The sequence below is a fragment of the Fundulus heteroclitus genome, chromosome 1, assembly GCF_011125445.2.
Source record: "Fundulus heteroclitus isolate FHET01 chromosome 1, MU-UCD_Fhet_4.1, whole genome shotgun sequence".
Taxonomy (NCBI): Eukaryota; Metazoa; Chordata; class Actinopteri; order Cyprinodontiformes; family Fundulidae; genus Fundulus; species Fundulus heteroclitus.
Window position 1 is genome coordinate 13,769,930 of NC_046361.1, and position 22,544 is coordinate 13,792,473.

Sequence of the window (22,544 nt, forward strand, 5' to 3'; positions counted from 1 at the left end):
TTACACCATGAATTTAACATGATGCCGGCAGTCAATAATAATCACATGATTTACAGGGACATCCCTCTTATATTTGAAGACCGACAAAAAACGGCTTTTTCTGACAAGAGAAAAAGTAAAAATGTAAACATACCCACTCAACACTCCCAAGACCAGGTTCAGAACAAAGAAGGATCCAAAGATGACCAGACTGACAAAGTAGATCCACGGCAGCTCAAAGCCCATTGCATCATTCATCTGAAAAGAAATACATGGCTATAAATAATAATTTGAGCTTTTTTAATGGCTTGAAATAACATTCAGTGTGCAATATTCATCATTCGTGTAAATCTGTCAATTACTTACAGAGGAACAGAAATGTTCCTTTAATAAATACCAAAATGAACTAATGAATACACATGTAATGGCAACCCTGATAAAAATGTGCGAAAAGCCTTCGTATGTTTTTAACTTCTGTTGTAGACTATTGAAAGGGCTCCAAATGTTAGAAATAATATTTGTGATTTTCTAATAAAATCACTATTAGACCCATAATAATTTCTAGAAAATAAATGTCATTATTGTTGTTCTTAATTATAGAGGCCAATCTGCATTAGAAAAGAGAACATGCCATTCTGTTAAGGAAGATGTGCTTTGATCTTTTTAAATCACATAAAGACGTCAAGAAACCAGCTCCTTGCCTAAACATGAGCACATCTATGTTCAGATTGATAATTATAAAAATTTAAACAACTGTAACTATGACAAACTAGGCTGGATGATGACCCAGGGGTAACCCTCAGCTACACACAGTGTAGCAGCAAAGGGAAGCATATTTTTAGAGAACTGAAATTTGGTCAGTGTTGCCATTATGCTACTGCCATCAAAACTGTTTCTTCACATTTTAACGATGGGTGTCAAATCTTTTAGTGCTTAGAATATTCCACACTCAGCAAAAACTAAGCTGATTAAATCCACTCAGTACTTTCTACCACCTGGAGAAATCATAGTTACTGGTGATTTTCACCATTTCCATTTGCTGGTTTCTCTGTGTTTTAAAACAGTTTTATTTGTAAAATAATAATATAATCTTTTTTGTGAAATAATGCTGCTAAAAATTGAACTTCATTCAATCCCCATCAAGAGTCTTTAGCATGTAGGCCGTTAATGATGTTTACAGAACGAATGGCGACAGACACTGTGGCTGAAACAATTTACTGGCAGCTCTTTTGTTTTGTTTGGGATAAGAGATAATATTATTATTATTTACCAGTGCCTCATAAAGACTGGAAATAAATTCTGTTATTTTTAGCTTTTACTGGCAGCTGTGATTCCTTTGAGAAGTTACTGAATACTCTTAAATTGAAGCAAACAGGCAACGTGCCTTTTCCTATTTGTTGTGATGCTTTTCTCATTGTCTTTTATTGATTGTTTTTCTATGTTATAGTGAAGGTTTTTATCTATAAAAGGTGCTAAAGAAATTGGTCGGTGGGAAACAAAACCAAATCCTTTTTCACACTCAGTGAATGCACCATGCATAGCCACTAAAATGTTGGCTAGGAGCAGTCTCTGGTCTGATTAAGTTGTTACTAAAGGAAAAGGACTAATTTTAAGCATCACAGATGTTTAAACGTGCCACTAGAGGCAGCTGGAAGAAGTTGCCAGAAAGTAATCTGTAATTTCTTCAAATAGTCAAAAATGTCAGCTTTTCCTTCAGGATACTTTAAACAGAAAGTTAATATTCCACAAACAACATGAATCTAAATGTAGCACCTGACAAATGAGTGTCTGTGTATCATGGCTTCAGAAATGTTGGCAGTCATTTAGAGATATCACATTTAACGTACTACAAAAATCTGGCTAGAGTTGGAATAAACAAGTCAGAGCTTTACAACGTTTGAGGTCAGAAACTAGCCTAAAAATCTCTCATCGGTGCATCCTTGTAACCTTGCCTGCAAGCTGAGTTCTCACGGTATCTGTGCGTTCACAAACACACGAGAATCCATCTTGTATCCCTCCTGCTTCAGCCATTTGTGACTGAACCAAAAAAAGGTTCGGGCTAATCAGTATTATGGTTTAAGGAAAGACAAACCCCTGTGACGAAAGCAATAGCTGCCGAGACCACCGACAAGTTAAAATTAACATGGCAGTGCAGGGGGACACTGCTAGCTACTACTATCCCATCTGTTTTGTAAGAATCCACAATTTAATCTTTGAAAGAACAGCAAGAAGTGCCTTTGCTAGCTTACTTTCTTGTGATTTGATACAGTGATTGGCTAAAACCAAACTTTGGTAGCGGGCTCTAGGTGTCGCTTTGTCCTGCTGAAAGGGATTCGATAGGAGCAGTCCCAGATTAATCCTAGATTAATTGACACTATCAATCTGGCTGGCCAGGTTAGCATCCTTGCCCCTCAAGAAACTTAAGTTTGGCTTTTGTTTTTGAATCCACAATCACCCAACAGAGTTTCTACACAGCTCTGTTCATGAATTTAAGCTACCACGTCACTCAGCCACCTGCATAAACTTCTGCATAAACTGTTAGTTACCCAATTTAAGTAGAAAATGTTACAGCACACAGCTAATGTAAAGAGCCATCCGTCCATAAACTGCTTCTTATTGTTTTAGGTTTGTCTTCTTTCCAACAATAGAACACCAACATTAGCATGGAATTGCCATGGCAACACATACATGAAAAGAGCAGTAAAATATGTACAAAGGATGAAAAGCAGGTTTATGGGAGGACAGAGGAGGATGGGTGAGAGAGGTTCATTATTTCATAGATGAGGGTTACCATCAATAATTGGGAGTGGGCGGACCAAGATAATTTTTGCTAATTAAAAGCCATCGCTGTTTTTTTGCTAATGAGCAGCTGAGAGATTTCGAGGGAAACTAGCTTTTTAGATTTATGACACTTGTTTATTCAAAGAGAAGTGATTGTTCAGGCGGTAGGTCTGAAAGAACTCATGTCATGTGAGTGTGACCCATGTTAGTGTGTCTAATGTGATTTATTACCGTAAAAGCTTTAAATATATTTCTGCAAACTATAATAATGCATGTTTTCTCAAATTGTTTGCTGCTGCTTTGTGTTAAAGGATGATGCACTTAGCACAGTTTACTTTTCTATTATCATTTTTATAATTTCAGTCTATTGGGACCCTCAAGCAGAAACATGTTTTGTAAAGGAAATTGTAAAGGAAATGCTTCTTTGTAAAATAAATAAATAAAGTAGCCTGTTATGTAATCTTAAATTAAAAAAAAGATTATTTACTTTCTTTATTTACTTTAAAATAAGCCTTGTCAGATTTGTAACATCGTTTTTATTCATTTCCAATTGATATTATTCCAGTTTCCAATTTTATCAAGAAGCATTTTAATTTTTTTCTCACTCAAGTTTTGTGTATTTTTAATATTAGATTACCCAATAGAGAACTTCGGTCCAGCCTTCCATGGTGATACATTGGAAAACGGTTAGCATGGCGAACAGAAAGTTGTCGAAGTTGGTGATGCCATTGTTGGGGCCCTGCCAGCCCTCCCTGCAAATGGTGCCATTGACCAGGCAACGGCGACCGTGCCCTGAGACGGCGCATGGAACAGGCTCCTCTTCTGCGAGGGCTCCTGGCGTTGTAAACACAAAGAGGTTGAGAGCAGTCATTTTCAATATTAAAACTCCACGGCACACTGAATGCCAAAGTCATACCGGAACCTAACCAAGACCTTGTGATACTTTACGCCAGTGTTGTAGTACTCGAGTCCGAGACTCGAACTCGAGTCCGAGTCATTAGCTAAATTTAGAGACTCGTGACTTGACTTGGACTTGAGCACTGATGACTCGAACTTGGACTCGGACTCCTATATTCAGATCATTCTGACTCGGAAATTGAGAAAAAGACTAGACTTTTTTTTATATCATTAGGCTATAATTTTAATATGTCATTAGAATATTATTTGGTGTATGATTTTAATATCTAAATGTCGTACCGCGCACGTGACGTCACCATCTCATGAGCAACGCCCCTTGCCGCTAAGGAAGGGCAAACAGTGTGAGAGCGCACGTAGCAACCAGCCGTTACACATGCAACATATACAACGATATGACAGACTTTTCAGCTGTTAAACTTTCACAAGAGGATGTCCAGGCGCCCATTTTACTGGTAGAACTGTGGAACAACATACCAACATTCAGCTCAAACGATGGATTGAGTGTCGAGGGCTCGGAAAGACTGGAAAACTGGCCGAGTTGATAGGAAAGTAAGTCGTTGTTTTTCTCCTGCTCGGCGTTCATGGTGTCATTGGCCGTTTTTTTTTTTTCTGTTTGTAATCACCGTCCAGGAATCGGTATAAATTTTCCGGCCCGCCGAACGATTTAGTCCGGTCCGGTGGCCAAATGCATTATCATTATCCAACGGCTGTATCTCCTCGCTGCATCGACCGATCTGCTCCAGATTTGTTGTGAGTCACGGGGGAACGCTGCCGAACGCTTTTGTGGGAATCGCCCGGTGGACGGGCGAGGAAAATGCGTAACAGCATCTGCGGTGGCGGGCGGCCGGCGGTGCGCGAACCCCGCCCGCCGGCCGACACCGCGGCGGTGCGCGAACCCCGCCGATCGACGCCGCTTGCGGCTTTAACATCCTTCATATGCGGCCTATCAGCGTACCTCGAGTCGCTGTTGCGCGTTCCATAACAACAATGTTTAAAAACCATGGTTAGGAGACGTCTTAGACTTGGAAAAAGCGGTAGTTTTACTGAGTAAAACCAAGGGTAACTACAGCGAAAGAGTTATTAGTGCAATGGAATGTTACTGCTTCATGTCATACATCACACGTCAATAGTGACTCGACTCGGACTTTACTCGGATGAGTAGTGGACTCGACTCGGATTTTTTTTTTAATGACTTGGACTTGACTCGGACTTGAACACTGGTGACTCGAACCTGGACTCGGACTCGAGGCATAGTGACTTGACTACAACACTGCTTTACGCAGACACTTTGTATGCACTAAAGAAGATTCACTCACCTCAGCATGACAAATGCTTTGAGTAGCTCCAACTGGTGGTAGACTGACCAAGGTTTTGATTAATTCAGCTAATAACTATTTGAATAATTTGCCAAACTCATGGTCGGTGTTTATGGCATTAAACTTTAACACCAAGGCAGTAAGGCAAAGACTAACTATGAAAGAAAAGGTTTAAAAAAGTAACTTACTCAGAGATAAACTTACTCTTGTAACTCTGTTCTTATGAAGTAGCATAATAAAAATAAAAATTTAAACCCATCATCCCAGTACAAACAAAGTGTATACATTGTCATATTTATGAACTTGTTGCAACTTGACTGGACTTCTTTCTTTTCATTTCTTCACCTGTAAGCCCAGGTAAACTAATTTTATTCACATAGTAATTTAAGAAACAATGTCCCAGCAGCTTTGAACTATCTAACTTAGATATCAACCTGAAATGGACTTTTGAAAATATAAATACTGACAGACTGAAACAAAAAAAGAGTGTGGTAAGTTCAATGCCCTCTGTAAATAAGAGACACAATTTAACACAATTCCCACCTCCCTTTTTAAAGTGAATACATAAAAGTTATGTCATATTTTGGTAAAAAAAAAAAAAAAAAAAAAAGTTTATTGGTTTGACCCCCACATCTAAAGAGGACACAAAATCCACGTGCTGTCTTGACCTATTTATTCCAACTAAATGTCCTTCTCTTAGCCAATAAACAACAACTGAAAGAAGAATATATCTTGCTCTGTATTTTCTTTATATATACATGGATGTGTTCTTCTCCATAAACATGTCCTCGATTCTTGAATAATTGTGCTATTTTGTATGCAATGCTAGGGTAAAGGGCGTGTGTGTTTACATAACAGCTACATATCAGTCATTTAATCACCGGATTTAATCCACCATCTGCTGTTTCTGTCCTGTTTCAGTTGCTTGTCGCCATTCACATACAAGGTGCATTATTCCATTCACTCCCAGGGATTAAACCCTGTATCTACCGTAATCTCACATCTACAACATGTCCGTTTAGTGTGAAAGAAAGATAGAAACTAACTAAATACTAGAATACAGACCAGTTTAAGAACATTACCTGTTTTTATCACATAGCATGCAGCGTGCATCTTCCCAATGAAGAGCTCCAGGCCGATGATGGCGTAGATGATGATTACAAAGAGGACCAGCAGAGCAATGTGAAGGAGGGGGACCATGGCTTTAATTATGGAATTTAAAACCACCTGTAAACCTGTAAACATACACAGAAGTCAAACCATAACATCCAAAGAACTGAAGACTACACTGGATAACTACAGAACTTCAGCAGAACTCTATAGTTATGCTGCTATAGGCTTAGGCTACTGGAGGACATCAGGGTCTATTTTCTCACTCTACTGAGTTCTACTGTTCTCCAGTTTGCATTGTCTGTTGTTATTTCAGCTTTAAACTTTTGTTCTCTCTCTTTTTTTTCTTAATAGTAGGCACACCTGGTCTGACGTTCTGTTAGCTGTGACATCATCCAGAGAAGACAGATCACCCGCTATTAGCATCTAATGTAGAACAGATTACTGGATCAATGTGTGCTTCTGTGCTTTTTGTCTCTCTTGTTGGCAGATGACCGTTCATGCTGATCCTGGTTCTGCTGGAGGTTTTTCCTTCCCGTTAATGGGGATTTTTTCTTTCCACTGTCGCTTTATGCTTGCTCAGTATGAGGGATTGCTGCAAAGCCATGGACAATGCAGACGACTCTCCCCGTGGCTCTACGCTTCCTCAGGAGTGAATGCTGCTTGTCTGGACTTTGATGCAATCAACTGGTTCCCTTAGGACATTTTTTGACCAATCTGTATAATCTGAGCCAATCTGTATAACCTGATTGAATTTGACTTTGGAAAGTGCCTTGAGATGACATGTTTCATGAATTAGCGCTATATAAATAAAATTTAATTGAACTTTGTTTATATTTTTTTATTTACTTTATTGTCATAAAATGATCTTCTTCTTTAAATTTTTGACAGCTGGACATTATTACTTTTATAGCTTAGGCTTCAGTGAATCAGCATTTTTCTAAGTTTCATGTCAAAGAAAACAAAGATAAAATATGTTTAAAACTGTCCAGTAAATACATATCTAATGTCCAAGGCAATTTCACAAAACCTACAATAAAATAACAAAATATGACAAAAAAAGTGTTGGATTCAAATACAAATTTTCATGTAAGTAAAGCAATGCAATAATTGTTTGAGTAAAATGTAAGATGTAAGGCAAACTCATGATTATCCAAATCCTAGTTAGTATACAGAAAACATGTACAAGTATGTAGAAAACAAGTATGTAAAGCAGCTGTACACATGAAAACAAACAGCCCGTTTAACCCTACCACTAGCGCTCATAATGACATAATGTACAAAAAAGCCTGAACCTTGCTGTCTACGCTGCAGCCTAATTAAACTGCTCAAAGACAAATGTCACACCAGAGCAGGGCTAAAGAGACCATTTAAGTCAAACTTCATGCTTCCCAGCAGTCCTTTCCTGCCTCAAACAGCCAAATGATCTACTACCATGGAAGCTCAAATAATTCCAAAAAAAGTAAAAAACAAAGCAACTGGACTTGTTTTCCACGGAAAACAAGTCCAGTTGCTCTGTTTTTTACTTTTTTTGGAATGACCATGACCTGGATGACTGAGAATCTTCACCAGCAACAAACTTAAATAATGCAAACAGATCGGCACACGTATAGATGTAAGGTCCTATGTTTGGGAAACAGAAGCAGGGGGGAAAGTGTCGTCTTCTCGGGTTCACAATAACAACTGTGGCGATGCTATCTGTGCAAAAGAGCCTTTTTGAAAAAAGCAGTTACGGTTATTCATACAAAAGGCATCGAAAGCAATTACATGGTGGAGGAAATATAACCATATATTGTTTGTTGAGATATCTATCTATCTATCTATCTATCTATCTATCTATCTATCTATCTATCTATCTATCTATCTATCTATCTATCTATCTATCTATCTATCTATCTATCTATCTATCTATCTACATATATACACCTATATATCTATATATACAGACATACAGTATATATATATATATATATATATATATATATATATATATATATATATATATATATATATATATGTTCTAAAAAATGCTTTCTTTGCCTGCACAGCCACGTTACCCCTTACGTTGCCTTGCTCTTTACAAACCAGCTACTTAAGTTACGTCCCTTAACAATGTATAACAGGTCAGTCTAAGCCTCAGATGTTACATTAGTCTGTGTATGAATCACACTAAGATGGATAGAAGACGTCTGAGACCCAGCTTATGAAAAAGGCTTGTGTTTATATTTACAGAGTTAAGGACATCGAGGGGTGACTGAACATGATTTATTAATGGATGGCTCTCAGTTACTGTGTAAATTGAAACATTATTGTAAATATGGTAAATACACTTTGACTTGGGCTCATCAACAGTAACAAATGTTCAGCAATTTCTGCATTGACTCACTGGGAACTCCAGAAACAAGGCGAAGAGGTCGTAGCACGCGAAAGGCTCTGAGGGCCTTCACGTCAAACCCCCCTGGTTTGCCTCCAGTCTGCCCTCCGGAGTCAGCGTCTTTGGTTATCATTTCCAGGACAACACTGAACAATCTGGGTATTAGACAGGAGAAAATAAAATGACAAATGGAGCCGTGACTAAGGTAAAAGAAGAAAAAAAAAAGGCTATGAGGAAGAAAAATAAGGGGAAAGTGACGTCAAACAAAAGACCTCAAGCTAAATGATGAAAGCAAGCATGTCATAAAACGAAGAACAAAGCTGTGGGTCCTTTTGTACTCACTCAGTGAGCATCCACCCGTGGGATCAAATCCGTATGCTTTCAGGCACACTGTATACAGTTAAGTTAGTCATACCCCTGGCAGATTAAGGTATGTAATCTTTTAGTTTTATCAACACATTTCTTTTGGACAGAGCTAAAGATTAGGGTGATGCAAGGAGATCTTCCAAGGTAAAAGAGTTGGAGCTTATCGCTAAAGATAAATCATCAAAATGTCATTGTAAACATGCAAAAAGCTGTTCAGCAATCATATCATGGGTTTGATTACTGCTAGACCCCCATTGATTGAATAAGAAAGGTACACAAAATGTTCAATATGCCATATTTATTTATGATATATAAATAAAAAGAGATACTATCTTTCCAAAGTAAAACTCCTTTTGCATTGTTTTATTGTTGTTTGAGGGATGCCTGTCTGATTTGTCCTGTCAGAAATAAAAATGTTTAGGTTAAACGAGAAAAAAAAATGATTACATCTTAACCTACCAGGGGTATTAATATTTTTGTTAATCTGCTATTTCACTGCTTACCTTTTTTGATTCACAACTCGTCAGTTTATACACTTGAGTCCTATATGGAACAGCTGGTTTACCCACAACCCGTAACTCTGTGCATTTGAAATCTGTGCACATTTACGTAACTGTATACATGCCCAGCAATTGATACCACCTGGACGGGACTTTGTTAAGACTTTTAAGAATGACCATTCAGTTTTGATGTGTTGGTGTGATTTTAAAGTGAGACTCACTCATAAACGGTAGCTTAGCAGCAAAATTACTGAGGATCAATTAGTCTGGATGCTTCTGCAATGCATTCAAGCAGCTCCTTGCAAAGGTTTTCATAAAACTAAACTTTTTCTTTTTACAGCCACTAACTTTCAAGTACGTTAGATGCAGTTTTGTGTCAAAGACCAACACAAAGTGGTGCATAGTATTGAAGAACAAACAAAATGAAAACATGGTTTAGATCTTTTTTTTAATATAGAAATCTAAGAAGTACTATAAAAAAAACTGCAGCAGCTCCAGGTCTTTTGGCTCCAGCTTTGCAAACCCAGAGGCTGAAAGCTTAAAATCAGATTCAGTGTGAAGCATCTGGGTATAAACGTCAAATTTTAGGTCTTGCCACATATTCTCAGTTTATTTTACAGAAAATCTGGACCTTTACTGGACCATTTAACCACATGAATATCCTTTGATATAAACAATGCCATTATAGCTTTGGCTGTATGTTAAGGTTTATATTTGTCTGTGTTATAATTAATGAGTGGATACATTACAGCTCTGTGGCAATGTATAAATGTCTGTGGTCTTACCCTACTATGACGATGACAAAGTCCAACATGTTCCATCCATTTCGGACATAGGAGTTTTGGTGCATGACCAAGCCATAGGCAATAATCTTCAGAAATGTCTCTATAGTAAAAATGATCAGGAAGGCATATTCTACTGTTTCCTGCACAGAAAAAGAACAAAAACAGAAGAAACATCAGTGATGAGGGAACTGTACAAACATTTTACTAAAGAAGCACAATAAATAATATTAAATCATAAATAACCATTAGGACAACAATTTCTAAAAGTAAATAATATTTTCCAAAGGTGGTAAAAGCTTTATCAGTTGTCTCTTTTTATCAAGCAGAACTATATCACTGATGTGATTAATGCTATGATAAAAAAGGCCCTTCTAAGAATTAACACTGTGATAAACCACATCATAACATAAAAAAATATAATTTGAATTCTGACCCATATACCCCACCCCCAAAAATAAATAAAATACACCCATAGAAAGGTGACATGTTGCCTAAAAGAGAAAATAGCAAAGTTCAATTAAAACTTAGTCCAGGTAAAATGTATCAGAGATGGAAGAATAACACAAAGTAGGTCAGTATCCTAAAAATTATATTTATTTCCATAATAGCTTTATGGAATGTTTGTCTGAAATTGTGTATGTGCATAATAAATTAAATAAACAGGATAAAAAAACTGGTCTTCTAATTTAGTGACTTGTCCCGCAGTGTATGTATGTTTTTTAGGAATGTAAAGATGGGAAAATTCAATGTTAATATTGCTGTTATGGCCGATAACTGAAATTTTATACACTACAAATATTTCCCTACCATTTTGACACTGTGACAAAATGACCACACCGCTTCTCTGCTTCAGTTTAACATCCCACAATCCTGTGCTGCATCGCTGTCACTGTCAAATATCCAAACAAATACACCGCATGGCAATCCCCCACCTCCACCCCTCTCAAAACATATACAAAAATGGCAAAATTATGGAAAAAAAACATTGGTTATTAATATCAGCCAATACCGATATGGTACAAAATAACTGACATCTCAGATAACGTAAATACACCCTGAATCTCTAATTCTTTTCCTCACTGATGCTAAAAGAAAAAAAAACGTCAATTTGAGGTAAAAAACAGCAAGAGCTCTATCTCAGACTCTACAGGCCTCAGCGTGTTTAATCCTGACATCTGTGACAGGACAGTACGGCATGGCAAGTATAGATTGTTTGGAAGAAGTTTCAGGAAGAAGTTTTTTTCTCTAAAGAAGAAATGGCTGCAACTTAGATCCACAAAGTTGCATCTGAATCGACCACAGAACGTCTGGAATAATGTCCTTCGAACACATGAGGCTAAAATAGAGATATTTGGGCATGGCAAGGTACAGCATCATGTTTGAAAATAACAACCAGCAGGGGGAGAGGGAGGTTTGCCATAGGCTTCAAGTCCACCATGAACTACATAGCAGTGGATCCTAGAGTCACATATGAGGCCAACAACTGAAGCTTGGGCCAAGTTGGGTCATCAACAGGAAAATGATTCCAGACACTGCAGCATATCTACAATAAAATTGCCACAAACCAAAAAATAACAGTTTCCCATCTGCCCAGACAAAGCCTAAACCTCGAGCTGGTGGCAATGTTGTTGGGTGAGCTTAAGATGGCTGTGCAGAAACAGAAACAAACTTTATTTGCATTCACTTATATCATCTGGGGGAAAAAAAACAAAAAAAAACAGGAAGGAAGGAAGGAAGGAAGGAAGGAAGGAAGGAAGGAAGGAAGGAAGGAAGGAAGGAAGGAAGGAAGGAAGGAAGGAAGGAAGGAAGGAAGGAAGGAAGGAAGGAAGGAAGGAAGGAAGGAAGGGAGGAAGGAAGGAAGGAACGAAGGAAGGCAAACTAAGGGCACAAGGAGGAAAGGTGGGAAAAAAGAACTTAGGAGGGAAGAAGCAAGAAAGAAAGCACAGAATGAAGGAATAAACTAAACAAAGAAATTATACATGATTCAGACAATGTCATAGAGAATAAAGAGAAGAAAGACAAATATCTGTCCTTACTTATTCAAACCTAAATATTTAAATCAATTCCAGACCCTTTCATATGTTCCTGGACTGTGTAGGAACCCGGTTTGCCCATCTCAGCTTCACCTTGTGCTCTACTCTCTCGTTCTTATGTCTCTTCTGTGTTTTTCTCCGTCTCCCACCCACTGTCTGTTCCAATTCAACAATCAGAAAGTTGGTGGGCTGGCAGGTAAAAGGCTCAAAAAGATGAACTTATGTATTGTTGATCTGAAGGACACAAAGCGGGCACAAAGAATCACAGTTCCAGAAAGACACTGATGACTTCAGTGACACGCACACTAACTTCACACCCACTCTCGCAGGCTGGGAGTCTTGCAATGGTTTGGAAACGCAAAGCTCCCATCAGAAAGGCAGTGAGCCAACAGCACAAACACATTCACAGAAGGACTGGAGCCGCAGCACAGAAAGTGTTTCTCATGTTTCAGATGCTTGGCCATCAATTATTGTATTTTACCCGAATGCCATTGGTCTAAGTTCTTCTTTTCAGCGCCCCTTCGTCTTCCATTTTGCCTTTTGTCGCTTCCTATTAAATGTGTTCAATATTTAGCTGTATCACCACCACCGTCAAACATACCTGTCAGGATTTAAAAACAATACTCTCTCAAACTAAAAACACGTCGTGACCAAATTTGATTTAGAAACCTATGTTTTGCATTTAAATGCAAAACATAGAGCATCTATAAGGAGATGGTAAGTCTTCAGTTGATGCCAAGTCTGTTTGATGGAAACATTAGTATGCTCATAGATTATAACTGGGTATCTTTAGGTAAACAGCTATTTATTGCTTAGTTTAACAATGACAGACAATAATACTAAGCATCAAAATGTATCAAAAAGCCATGGTTGTTCCTTAAATTAATGTAGGAGATAAACTATTTTCTGAAAATGTTATCTTCATAAATGACACTGAAACTAACCAGTGGAACATTACAGACATATTTGTCGTATAGAGAGGATATTTTTCAGAGGCAAAATTCAGCAGTTTGTGAGTGAAAGCCAAAGTTTCAGCTAAGCCAGTGAAAAAATGTTGAGCCCAGCACTCTGCTATAAACTAACGAAAGAGTTTAGTGCTCTCAAGCACATCTAAGAATTACCAAATGTAGTCAATTTTTCTGTGATCTGTATTTAATAATTCAAAATGGAAAACGAGCAGCAGTGAAAGAGCAAATGTAGCACAGATTAATTAGGGAAAAGGGCAAAAGTTGTGGTTTGGTAGGAAACACAAAGACTTTAGACTCTAGTCCTCTTAACAATCTGTACCTTATGTAATCAGGGGTGAAAATAAGCGAGGGTATAACTGAGTAAATGAGAAATGTTGTCTCCTCTGAGTAGTAAAAGGAGTTAACAGCAGCTTTCAACGTTGTCTGACCGAAGCTCTGACATAGATTTTTCTCTTGGGTGTGTTTGATTAATTAACCAGGGACATCTGCAGACCATGGTTGATTTATTGCTCATAACATGCTGTTTATGTTTGTGATAGCGTAATAACAACGATAACGTCGATGTATCTCAAACGGAACCATCCATTAAAAGACCTTTGGTTGTTTAAAGAAAAAAAAAACATGCATATTTTGTGGTAGTAAGTCACAGGACCCAGAGATAACCTACGCATGCACAGGGACAACATGCAAACTCCATGCAGAAAGACCCTGGATGGGGTTTGAAACTGGCACCTGCTTGCTAAAAGGCAACCGTGCTAACGCTTAAACATAAATGCATATTTATCATTTTACTAGGGCAGTGGTTCTCAAATACTTTCTGTTGACCACCCCCCCCCCCCCCCGAAAAAGAATACATTTTCAGCCCCCCCCCCCCCCATCCCAACAACATGGGTCAAAAAATGTACTTTTATCAGTTTTCCATCTTAGTGCATTAAAGCGTAGTTCTGAAGATTACCCAGAATCCCTTTTAAAATTCATAACATATATATGGGTTCATTAATAACATATAACTATGTTTAAGCATTGCCACACTTCTTTAACTATATGATATTAACAACAAAATAAATGGCTTTTAGCCCGACTCGTACCAGCAGTCAACTTTTAACCATGGCAAAAAATAATATAATTGATATTAAAGATAAACTTCAGTTACATTAAGTTTTGCACTTCTTTTAGAAGTGTATTATTGATAGTATTTTTTTATTTAAAAAAAAAAGACAATGTGTTTTTGACCTCCACCCCCCAGCAGTACCTCCACATCCACTTTAATAGCTAAATATAGTTTGTCATTAAATATAATTAAGTTAAGTACGATAGCAATGCTTTCAACACTAAAAACAATCTGAGGGAAAAAAAATTGTTCCGAAATTGAACGCCCCGAAATTTCTGTTTTCTGCTACAGGTGTCATGCGATGAAGTGGTACCATATCCAGACTGCACCCTGCTTTGTTTTGTAAAGAAATAAAAGTATATCAAAGAAATAATCACCAGTACTGTGCAACATCTTGTTATTTAAAAGTAACAGTCAAAAACATGCAACAACAGCAACAACTCGGAGACTGTTTAATAATTGATTTCTCCAGGGCGGCCGTATATATTTGACTCCTAAAGGTTAACTAAACTGAGCGTAGCGCCACTGACCTGTGAAGAACAACATCATCTATCGCCGTTTCACACAGATAAGAGCTTTCATTGCCCGCCACAATTCAGCTTCACATTCTTGCTTCGTCCTCCTGTTGTTTACAGAAGACTGAGATGTCCGTTCTTCTGCCTCATGAACAGCTGAAGGTCAGCCCTTGTGTCTGTGTGAGCGTCTGTGATTTGAAGCTGTGGGGACAAACGTGGTAATGCTGCAAGATTGCATACATTTTTCACGGGATTATGAGCACCGCTATTATTGAAACCCTTGCTGGTCAGATTTTGTGGAACCCCCTTTCACCAATGGGACAATACATAATCTTCTTCTGCAACATTTCGCATGGTTGGAGCCCTCAGCGAGATCGATCTTTGACCATTTCTCTTTTTAGATCGTCCAGAGTCCTGAGTCCTCTCTCGTGCTTTCGGCTCCTCACCCTAATCTATAGGAAAATCTCTAAAATACTAAATAAATAAAAAAGATAAAGGAGTTGTTGCTTCTTAATGACTTGGTAGTGTGAGCAAATAAAAAAGCCCTGAACTATAAAGCGGCAATTGGACTAAAACAGAATCTGGTTGATGTTTTTTCACCTTTTGTTGCAAACTTTATTTAGCTTTATATGCAGATAGATAAAATCCAAGAAATAAAGTATATGTCAAACTTTTCACTTTTGAACTTTAGGCTTTTAATTCTGTGTCTTGTCTCTTCAGAAACTGAAGAAAGGAAGTCTTTTAATGTTTAACCTCTCAGCTCAGAATACAACATTCAGCACTGTGGGAGCACGGCGTGCTTAATCATTTCTCCTTGTCGGGTATCAGAGAAGATTTAATAGGTGTAGGCAGATAATAAAAGGGTTGAGGTTTTTTTTATGCCTCTGCATGTGTTACAAACATCCTGATGGGATTAACATGCATGACGTGATATTATATAATATTATTAAATCCTTTATTCTTCACAGCCCCACGGGGAAATCTGGATGGCAGCGTTAGAGAGGCACAAGCCTGAAGCTCTTTGACTGTGTGTTCAGTTTAAATTGATGTGGCGTGCGGAGGAACCCGCAGCCAGAAAAAAAACACAGCTCCTGGTTTCTGTATGTCTCTGCTTCATGCGAACTATGCACTGAAACATGAACGATGCCCACTGTTTTTGTTTCCTGTCTCCTGGATCAGTGACGATTACTCTCTCGGAGGTTGTAGTAAAAATAACGTTGCCATGGAAATCAGGCTTGTCTTGTGTGTGTGGGCAGAGAAAGAGACTGGAAATAAGAAAACTCAAGAAAACTGGCCTTAACGCAGCACACCGCTTCAGTTAAAAGCAAGAATTTTAGTCTAGCTCTTCCATGAATGTCCCTTCAACTCAGGCCTTTATCAGTCCTTTGTGGCCATAATCAGGCTTCAGATTTAATCACAACAGCAATTTTAATAACTCTTCTTTGGTAGAAATGGTAGATTTAGGTGAAAGGTTTCACTTAAATCAGACCTGGCTGTTAAAGAATAGTCTGTACATTTTCAATAGGGTTAAGGTCAGGGCATTGATATTCCAGAAGGTTAGCCAATTTAATGTGTGTGAAGAGGATTATTGTTCTGTTGGAAAATCCAATTAAGTCCCAGATGTATTCATGTGACACAGGTCGTAAACCTCTGATGAATGGAAATCAGTTGGGATGTTCAGGAATGACCCAGGCCCAACTCTTTCATAACCTGGAAGATGCTGAAACACCTGCGTCAAAGTCTGCAGTGAAGAAAGACTTGCTCCGGTTTTCCCACCAACAAGTGGTAAAACTGTGGGATTTACAGCTTTACACATGGATAACAAAGACTGAGCTGTTTGGGCACGTATTTGGAGAAGTACCATCTGTCAGGCATGGTGGTGGCAGCATCAGAGTGAGGATCTTTTTTACCATTAGCACAGGTGTGATGCCCAAAGTGTAAAGAAAAATGAACAACTACCTCCATATTCTTCAACTTCGCCTCAAATCAGCCGCTAGGTGACTGAAACTTGGACACACGTGGGGTTTCAAAATGGACTATGATTCCAAACACACAGTACAGCTGGTTTTAGATTGGATAAAGAATCTTAAACTATAATCTTTTTCAACAAAACCTGAACAAACCCTGTTAAGAAATCCCAAACACACAGTAGAACTGGTTTTAGGCCTGCTATTACATTTGTCAGTTTATATCTAATGCTTGGGCACACAAAAAAAAAACATCCTGAAATCCTGTTGACACAATGTTTTATTATTGTGTTCCGTTATAATAAAATCTATAGCTTCTTATACTGACATATTGTCATTTGTCATTTATTGTTGACAAATGACAATATGTCAACAGAGCAAAGGACTATTAAGTCTAGAGAAAAGGCCAATACCCTGATTATTTCTTAAGAGAAAATTAAAAAATTACGCGGATAAAGTAGAGAAAGACAAAGAAAAAAGGCTGTGAGGTATTGATCTATAGTCTGTAAAATTCCTGTCGTAGACGTACATTTTATTGAAGAGAGAAAGAGAAATTATTTTGCAAAAAGAATATGAATAATGGTGCCAGATCTAGGTTACCAAAAACGTGGTTTAAAACCAGTCACGCTTTAACATTTTGTATCACTGTAACATAATCCTACTTTAGGGGATAATAAACTCTCTGCGCCTGATCTTCAAAGATTCCAAATAAGGAGCGCTAAATTGTGTTGGCAAATGTTTTTTTTTTAAATACGTGAGCAATAAGTTGCCGTGTTGGAGGTGATCAACAAAGATTGTATCCACAATGGATGAGACGTGTAAAACAATTTGTTCCGCTCCATTTAAATCAGGAAATTGCATGCGCTACTGTCAATTTGCCATAGAAGAAAGGTGAAGTTCTAAGCAATGGAGTTGGAAGTCATAATGATAATTATTCAGAAAATGATAGCATTTGATAACAATGATGAATATTATTTACAGCATATTTTATGCATCTCAATGTGCTACTAGCTGAGAATTAAAAAAAATCTGATTTAATACAACATAATTGTGCTTTGTACGGACCCCGTAAACGAACACTGGGGGATGGGAAAAAAATCTCCTTCCCACATAATATAAACAGAAGCATGTCGTGCGATCACAATAATTGCCCCCAGGAAAGCTGAACAGTATAAAGTTTCATGAAAGAAACTAAACAGAGTCAAAGATTTTTGCCTCAAGGGTTTTTAGGGAAGAGTTCATTGGGGGATCATTTCAACTCATTAGTGAACCACCTACTAGTAATCACTTCACATAAAATCAGCATAGAATTTCTGAAATATCTCTTAGAGATAATTAGGAAGAGGATTACTAGTTAGTTCATTATAGACCAAGTAACAGACGACAGCCAAATACCATTAACATGAGCTTCACTCCTCATTGTGCCTAAACACCAGGATAAACTGCAACCATCGGTTATGCTTTAACTTTAGGTCTTAAGACAGAGTTATCTGATTTCTGTCACACAGAACACTGCATCTGTCCGCTCAGCCAGAACGCTGTATGTAATCCTGGTCATTAAGCTGCAAAATGGTAATTAAGCTCTATCACTGTCATCTCCAATAAAGACATGATGATAGCAGCAGTAGTGAGTTGCTTGTACTCTCCAAGTGTCACATTATGTTGTGTGAATCTTTGCAGTTATACAAACAAGTCAATCTTTTTGCACTCTCCAGGGACTTATGACTAACTAATTATTCAAAGGAAGGTTGTATTTGACATTTTTCCTTCAATTATCTAAAGTTACACAGGCTGCAGTAAAGCTGTGCTCATGTAGAGCTTGAACAATTAGAAACCTGCATGTTACAAGACAACGCAACAACAGCAGTGGAATGTGAGTTTTTCCATTTGGTTCAAATAATCCTTAAGGTTATCAGTTAACTTTATGTGTGCTCAAATGTATCTTAAAGGTGACCTATTGTGAAAAAGTCACATTTACACGTTTTGTACTTCCATTTTGTAAAAAAAAAACATGCTCCAAAAAAAAAACAGGCTCCTGTTTTTTTGCAGATAAGTTCATTTTTTTTAGTGTCTGGAAAACAAGCCATTTAAAAAAAAAGATTATTACGTCACAGTCGGCTTGCTCAGCCCCTCCCCTGGCACCCCAAGCAAAGTAAAACTGTAGCACACACAAATGTTACATATTACTTTTATGTCATATCTTACATTGAAGTTATAATTATTATTGGAATAAATCCCATACACAACATTGGCTTGCACTTAACTACAGCTGAAAAGACACAATTAATGGTTAACATGATGCTAATTTGCATCAAAAATCCCATAGGGATATTAGCACTAATGGCGTCTTCTTTTTTTCTGAGATAAATATAATTATCTGAGTAAAATGTTATGCAAAAATAATTTAATGAACATGTTTTGTATACCCCATAGACCTATCCTAAAAGACTAAAAGGAAGCATAAAGCTGAGATGAACAAGACAGAAAAACGTCTTGCTTTAAAGGAACTATACCTGATTTTTTTTTCGTGTTTTTCTCTGTTTTTGCCAGGTTAAGAAAAAATCTTTTTATACAATGTATTATGAGTTAAAAGGCATAATTCGATAATACCAATTGACTAACCAATTGTGCGATGGTGCATGTCGAGGGTTTTTCATTGGAAAAAAAACATTTGTGGGAGGGGTTTACAGTTCAAACTAAACTGTTCTCCTCACTTGAGGTTTGAATGTGTGCAGGATCAGATATAGTTCCTTTAAAAAGAATCAGACTGAAGAGGAACAGAAGCTCTTTGTCATCTTCAGTTTTTCCAGTTTTAGTTTATGTAGAGGATCTGACCCAAGATGTATGATAAACCAGCAAAATTTGGATTTGTGTTTGAATGAAGAATAATGCCTCAGCATTACGCCTCATTCGGAGACTAGTGACTAATGTAAAATCTATGAGGAGTCATACAAAAAAAGTAACAAGTGAAAAAAAAACAGCAAGACAAATCCATGGGAGAAGAAGATATATGTGGATTAGAAGATTTAGAGGCATTTAAAAAGACTTAGTACAATACACCAAGCTTCCTCTGAGAATAAGCAGCAGTAATTAATGTCTTCGCTTTGCAAATTAATGATCACATTTCATTATATCAAATAGTAAGCGACACAAATCCAGACCCCCAGTTACATAAGGCAACATATAATCTGACAGCGCTACACTTTCAGCAGCAAGAAATGTGAAAAAGAGTGATTAGAGGAGACAGGGGTAGAGGTGTTAACTGTGCAGCTGCTGGTCTGGAGGAGTTTATTCCTTCATATTGTTGTCCTCTCTAGTTCTGCAGCCAAAAAGATAGTGGTTCTTTGAATGTTTAGATTGTAGTTGGAAATTAGGCACAATGAGCTGCTGCCTGGTTGGTTACAATGTCATTCTGCGGCTGGCCATCTAGTCTTAAACGGAGAGGTTTCCCCAAAAACTGCCATTATTTGTCAACAGGAAAAAACAGACCAACTTTACAGTAATCTGTTCAAGACTCAAGTATTTGTTCTTATTAAGCAGCAACCTGTAAGAAGAGCCAACAACACTTGACAGAAAATGCAGTTTTTAATTTAAATAGCTTCTTACATCTCTACGTTTTCCTCTGAGTTCATTTTTGGACACCTCACTGATTCTAAATGTAATAGTTCTCTACACTCAGTCACGACCTCCATACCAAAGGAAGTTGTCGTCAGTGCAACCTGTTAGCATCTGTACATGGTGTGTTCAAAACCAATCAGAGTTGGTCCTGCGGAAAACAGACTAATTATTATTACAGACTGAGAGGTTCTCATGTTCCAGGTTACTGGGTATTAGGTCACATGAGCAAAACGTCACCTTTATAATGACCAAAAAGAAATTAAAAAAAGGCAAATTTATGGTTTCTTTAAAAACATAACAGTAAAATAGTTTCCCGCTAGTTTGCACATTCTCTCTAGCTACACCTGTTTCCTCCTGAAGGCCTAGTTGCTGATTTGGTAAAAGGAACTACTATACCTGATTCTGCACAAATTCGATCCACTCCTAACTTTTTTTTTCCTCTGAGAAACCCTCAACATGCACGAGACTTAACACATGCCTCAAACTCGTAGGAAACCAGGCTTCATCCAGGGAATTTTATTCATTTTCTTTGACATAAATGGCTGTCTCAGATAAATTATATTTTCTTTTGTGAATGGTCAACTCTTACATGCATGGCATGCAGTTCTGTTTACATTACCTGTCATGCACATGCTGGAAGAGCTGTTGCTTAGTAAAGCTCTGACCTTATTGTGCCCTTGGCAGAGAAAGTCATCCCGGATGGTCCCAGTTTGCTGTTTATTCCTACTAAAAAAAAAGCCCGGACTCGCTTAATCATGCAATAAATAAGTGCAGTCCATTGCCTTCAGAAGTCACCTAACTAGTAAATGGAGTTTCATGTTTTATTTTCATTGGGGTTTTTTTGCCATAGTAATGTAATCATAGTAAGAATGCCTGTCACAATCCATAAATACAATAACTTCAAAGACAACAACACATACCATGCAAAAAAGAATACGAGTTGGAAGAAGAACAATTCTTATTAACGCCTACCCCCTTTCATATTTCAAAAAGCAGAAAACATAAATCAAATCGGACAGTCTCGCCTGTGCGCTTGAGAATAAAAAAGAAAACAGACAAAAAAATGCACACTTCAGATGCAATATATAGTTCACCTTACAAACATGCCATGCAAACGCAGCTGTGGCCATTCTCATTTTACCTTTAAGGCTAAAATCTGAAAAAATGTCTGCTTTAGCCTAAAATTGTTTGAGAGTGACTCTGCGTTTATGTACAATCGATCCAAAATAAAAGCTGCTGCAGCCCCGTGATCATGACTGACCTACCTAACAAATCAGCTGGGAGCATCACACACACACACACACACACACACACACACACACACACAGAGCAGTCACAAGCTCAGTCGATGTCACCTCACTCGCTGATGGTAACATGAGCTGACATAACACTCGATGCAGCGTGGCTCCAGTCATTCGGTGTGTCTGGCTTGTGTGTGGGCTTAGTCTAAGCTTCATTATTCTCACCCCAACCAGCAGGTAATGTATCGTCCCATCATGCAGGGACGATACATTACAGAAGCAGGACGTTGTTAGAAATAAATACAGTTTAAAAGGGCATTCAGAATTTTATCATTGATCACAAACATACAGAATAAAATGTCAAGAATTAATTCATAATGGTCGTGCCAGACTGTGCCTGAATGAGCTTTGGCAAGTGGCAAAACGACAACTGGGAATCGCTAACAGTAGTTCAAATACTTTGCTGAGAAAACTTCGATGCTCCGGTTCTGAGAAGCACAAAGTCTCCTGTCATCATTTATAGGTGCTGGTTTTAGTTCAGGGTTTGCAATAATTATGTTTTCTCGCGTCTTGCCATATTCTGTTATTAGTTTTACCAATTGGGTTTTGGCGTAATTGCTCATTATCTGTCTCAATGTTTGTTCGTTTTTAATGCCTTCTAGTTTTTTACTTAGGTCTTTGTTGTCTAGTCATCTGTGTCATGTCGTCGTTCTGGTAATTGTGCTGCAGCTCAGTCTTGTTTTCATGTTTTTCTTTTCCTCTCAGTTTGCAATCAGTCCGATCTTTTCCACCTGCATCCTGCTAATCAGCTTCTTTGTTTTCAACTGGGACAAGCAAATTACATACCCATCGGTTTGCATCCACCCTTCACAGGTGAATGCTGCTTTCTTGCCAAGTCTGCCTCATCCTTGACTGTGTTTTCTATTTCTTTCTTCTTTTTTTGCCATCACACTTCTATGCCT

At 37.9% G+C, this 22,544-nt stretch overlaps 1 protein-coding gene across 21 annotated transcripts in view; it reads right to left on the minus strand.

Moving 5' to 3' along the window:
* The window catches only part of cacna1db (calcium channel, voltage-dependent, L type, alpha 1D subunit, b), a 111,921-nt gene that overhangs the window by 46,935 nt on the left and 42,442 nt on the right, over positions 1-22,544 (minus strand). For all 21 annotated transcript variants that reach the window (XM_036135549.1, XM_036135618.1, XM_036135601.1 and 18 more), the window contains exons 4-8: positions 10,130-10,269; positions 8,491-8,633; positions 6,077-6,229; positions 3,398-3,594; positions 134-237 (exon numbers count right to left, since the gene is read on the minus strand). In XM_036135549.1, coding sequence (XP_035991442.1) covers positions 134-237; positions 3,398-3,594; positions 6,077-6,229; positions 8,491-8,633; positions 10,130-10,269 — 737 coding nt within the window. The remainder of the gene's footprint in view (positions 1-133; positions 238-3,397; positions 3,595-6,076; positions 6,230-8,490; positions 8,634-10,129; positions 10,270-22,544) is intronic.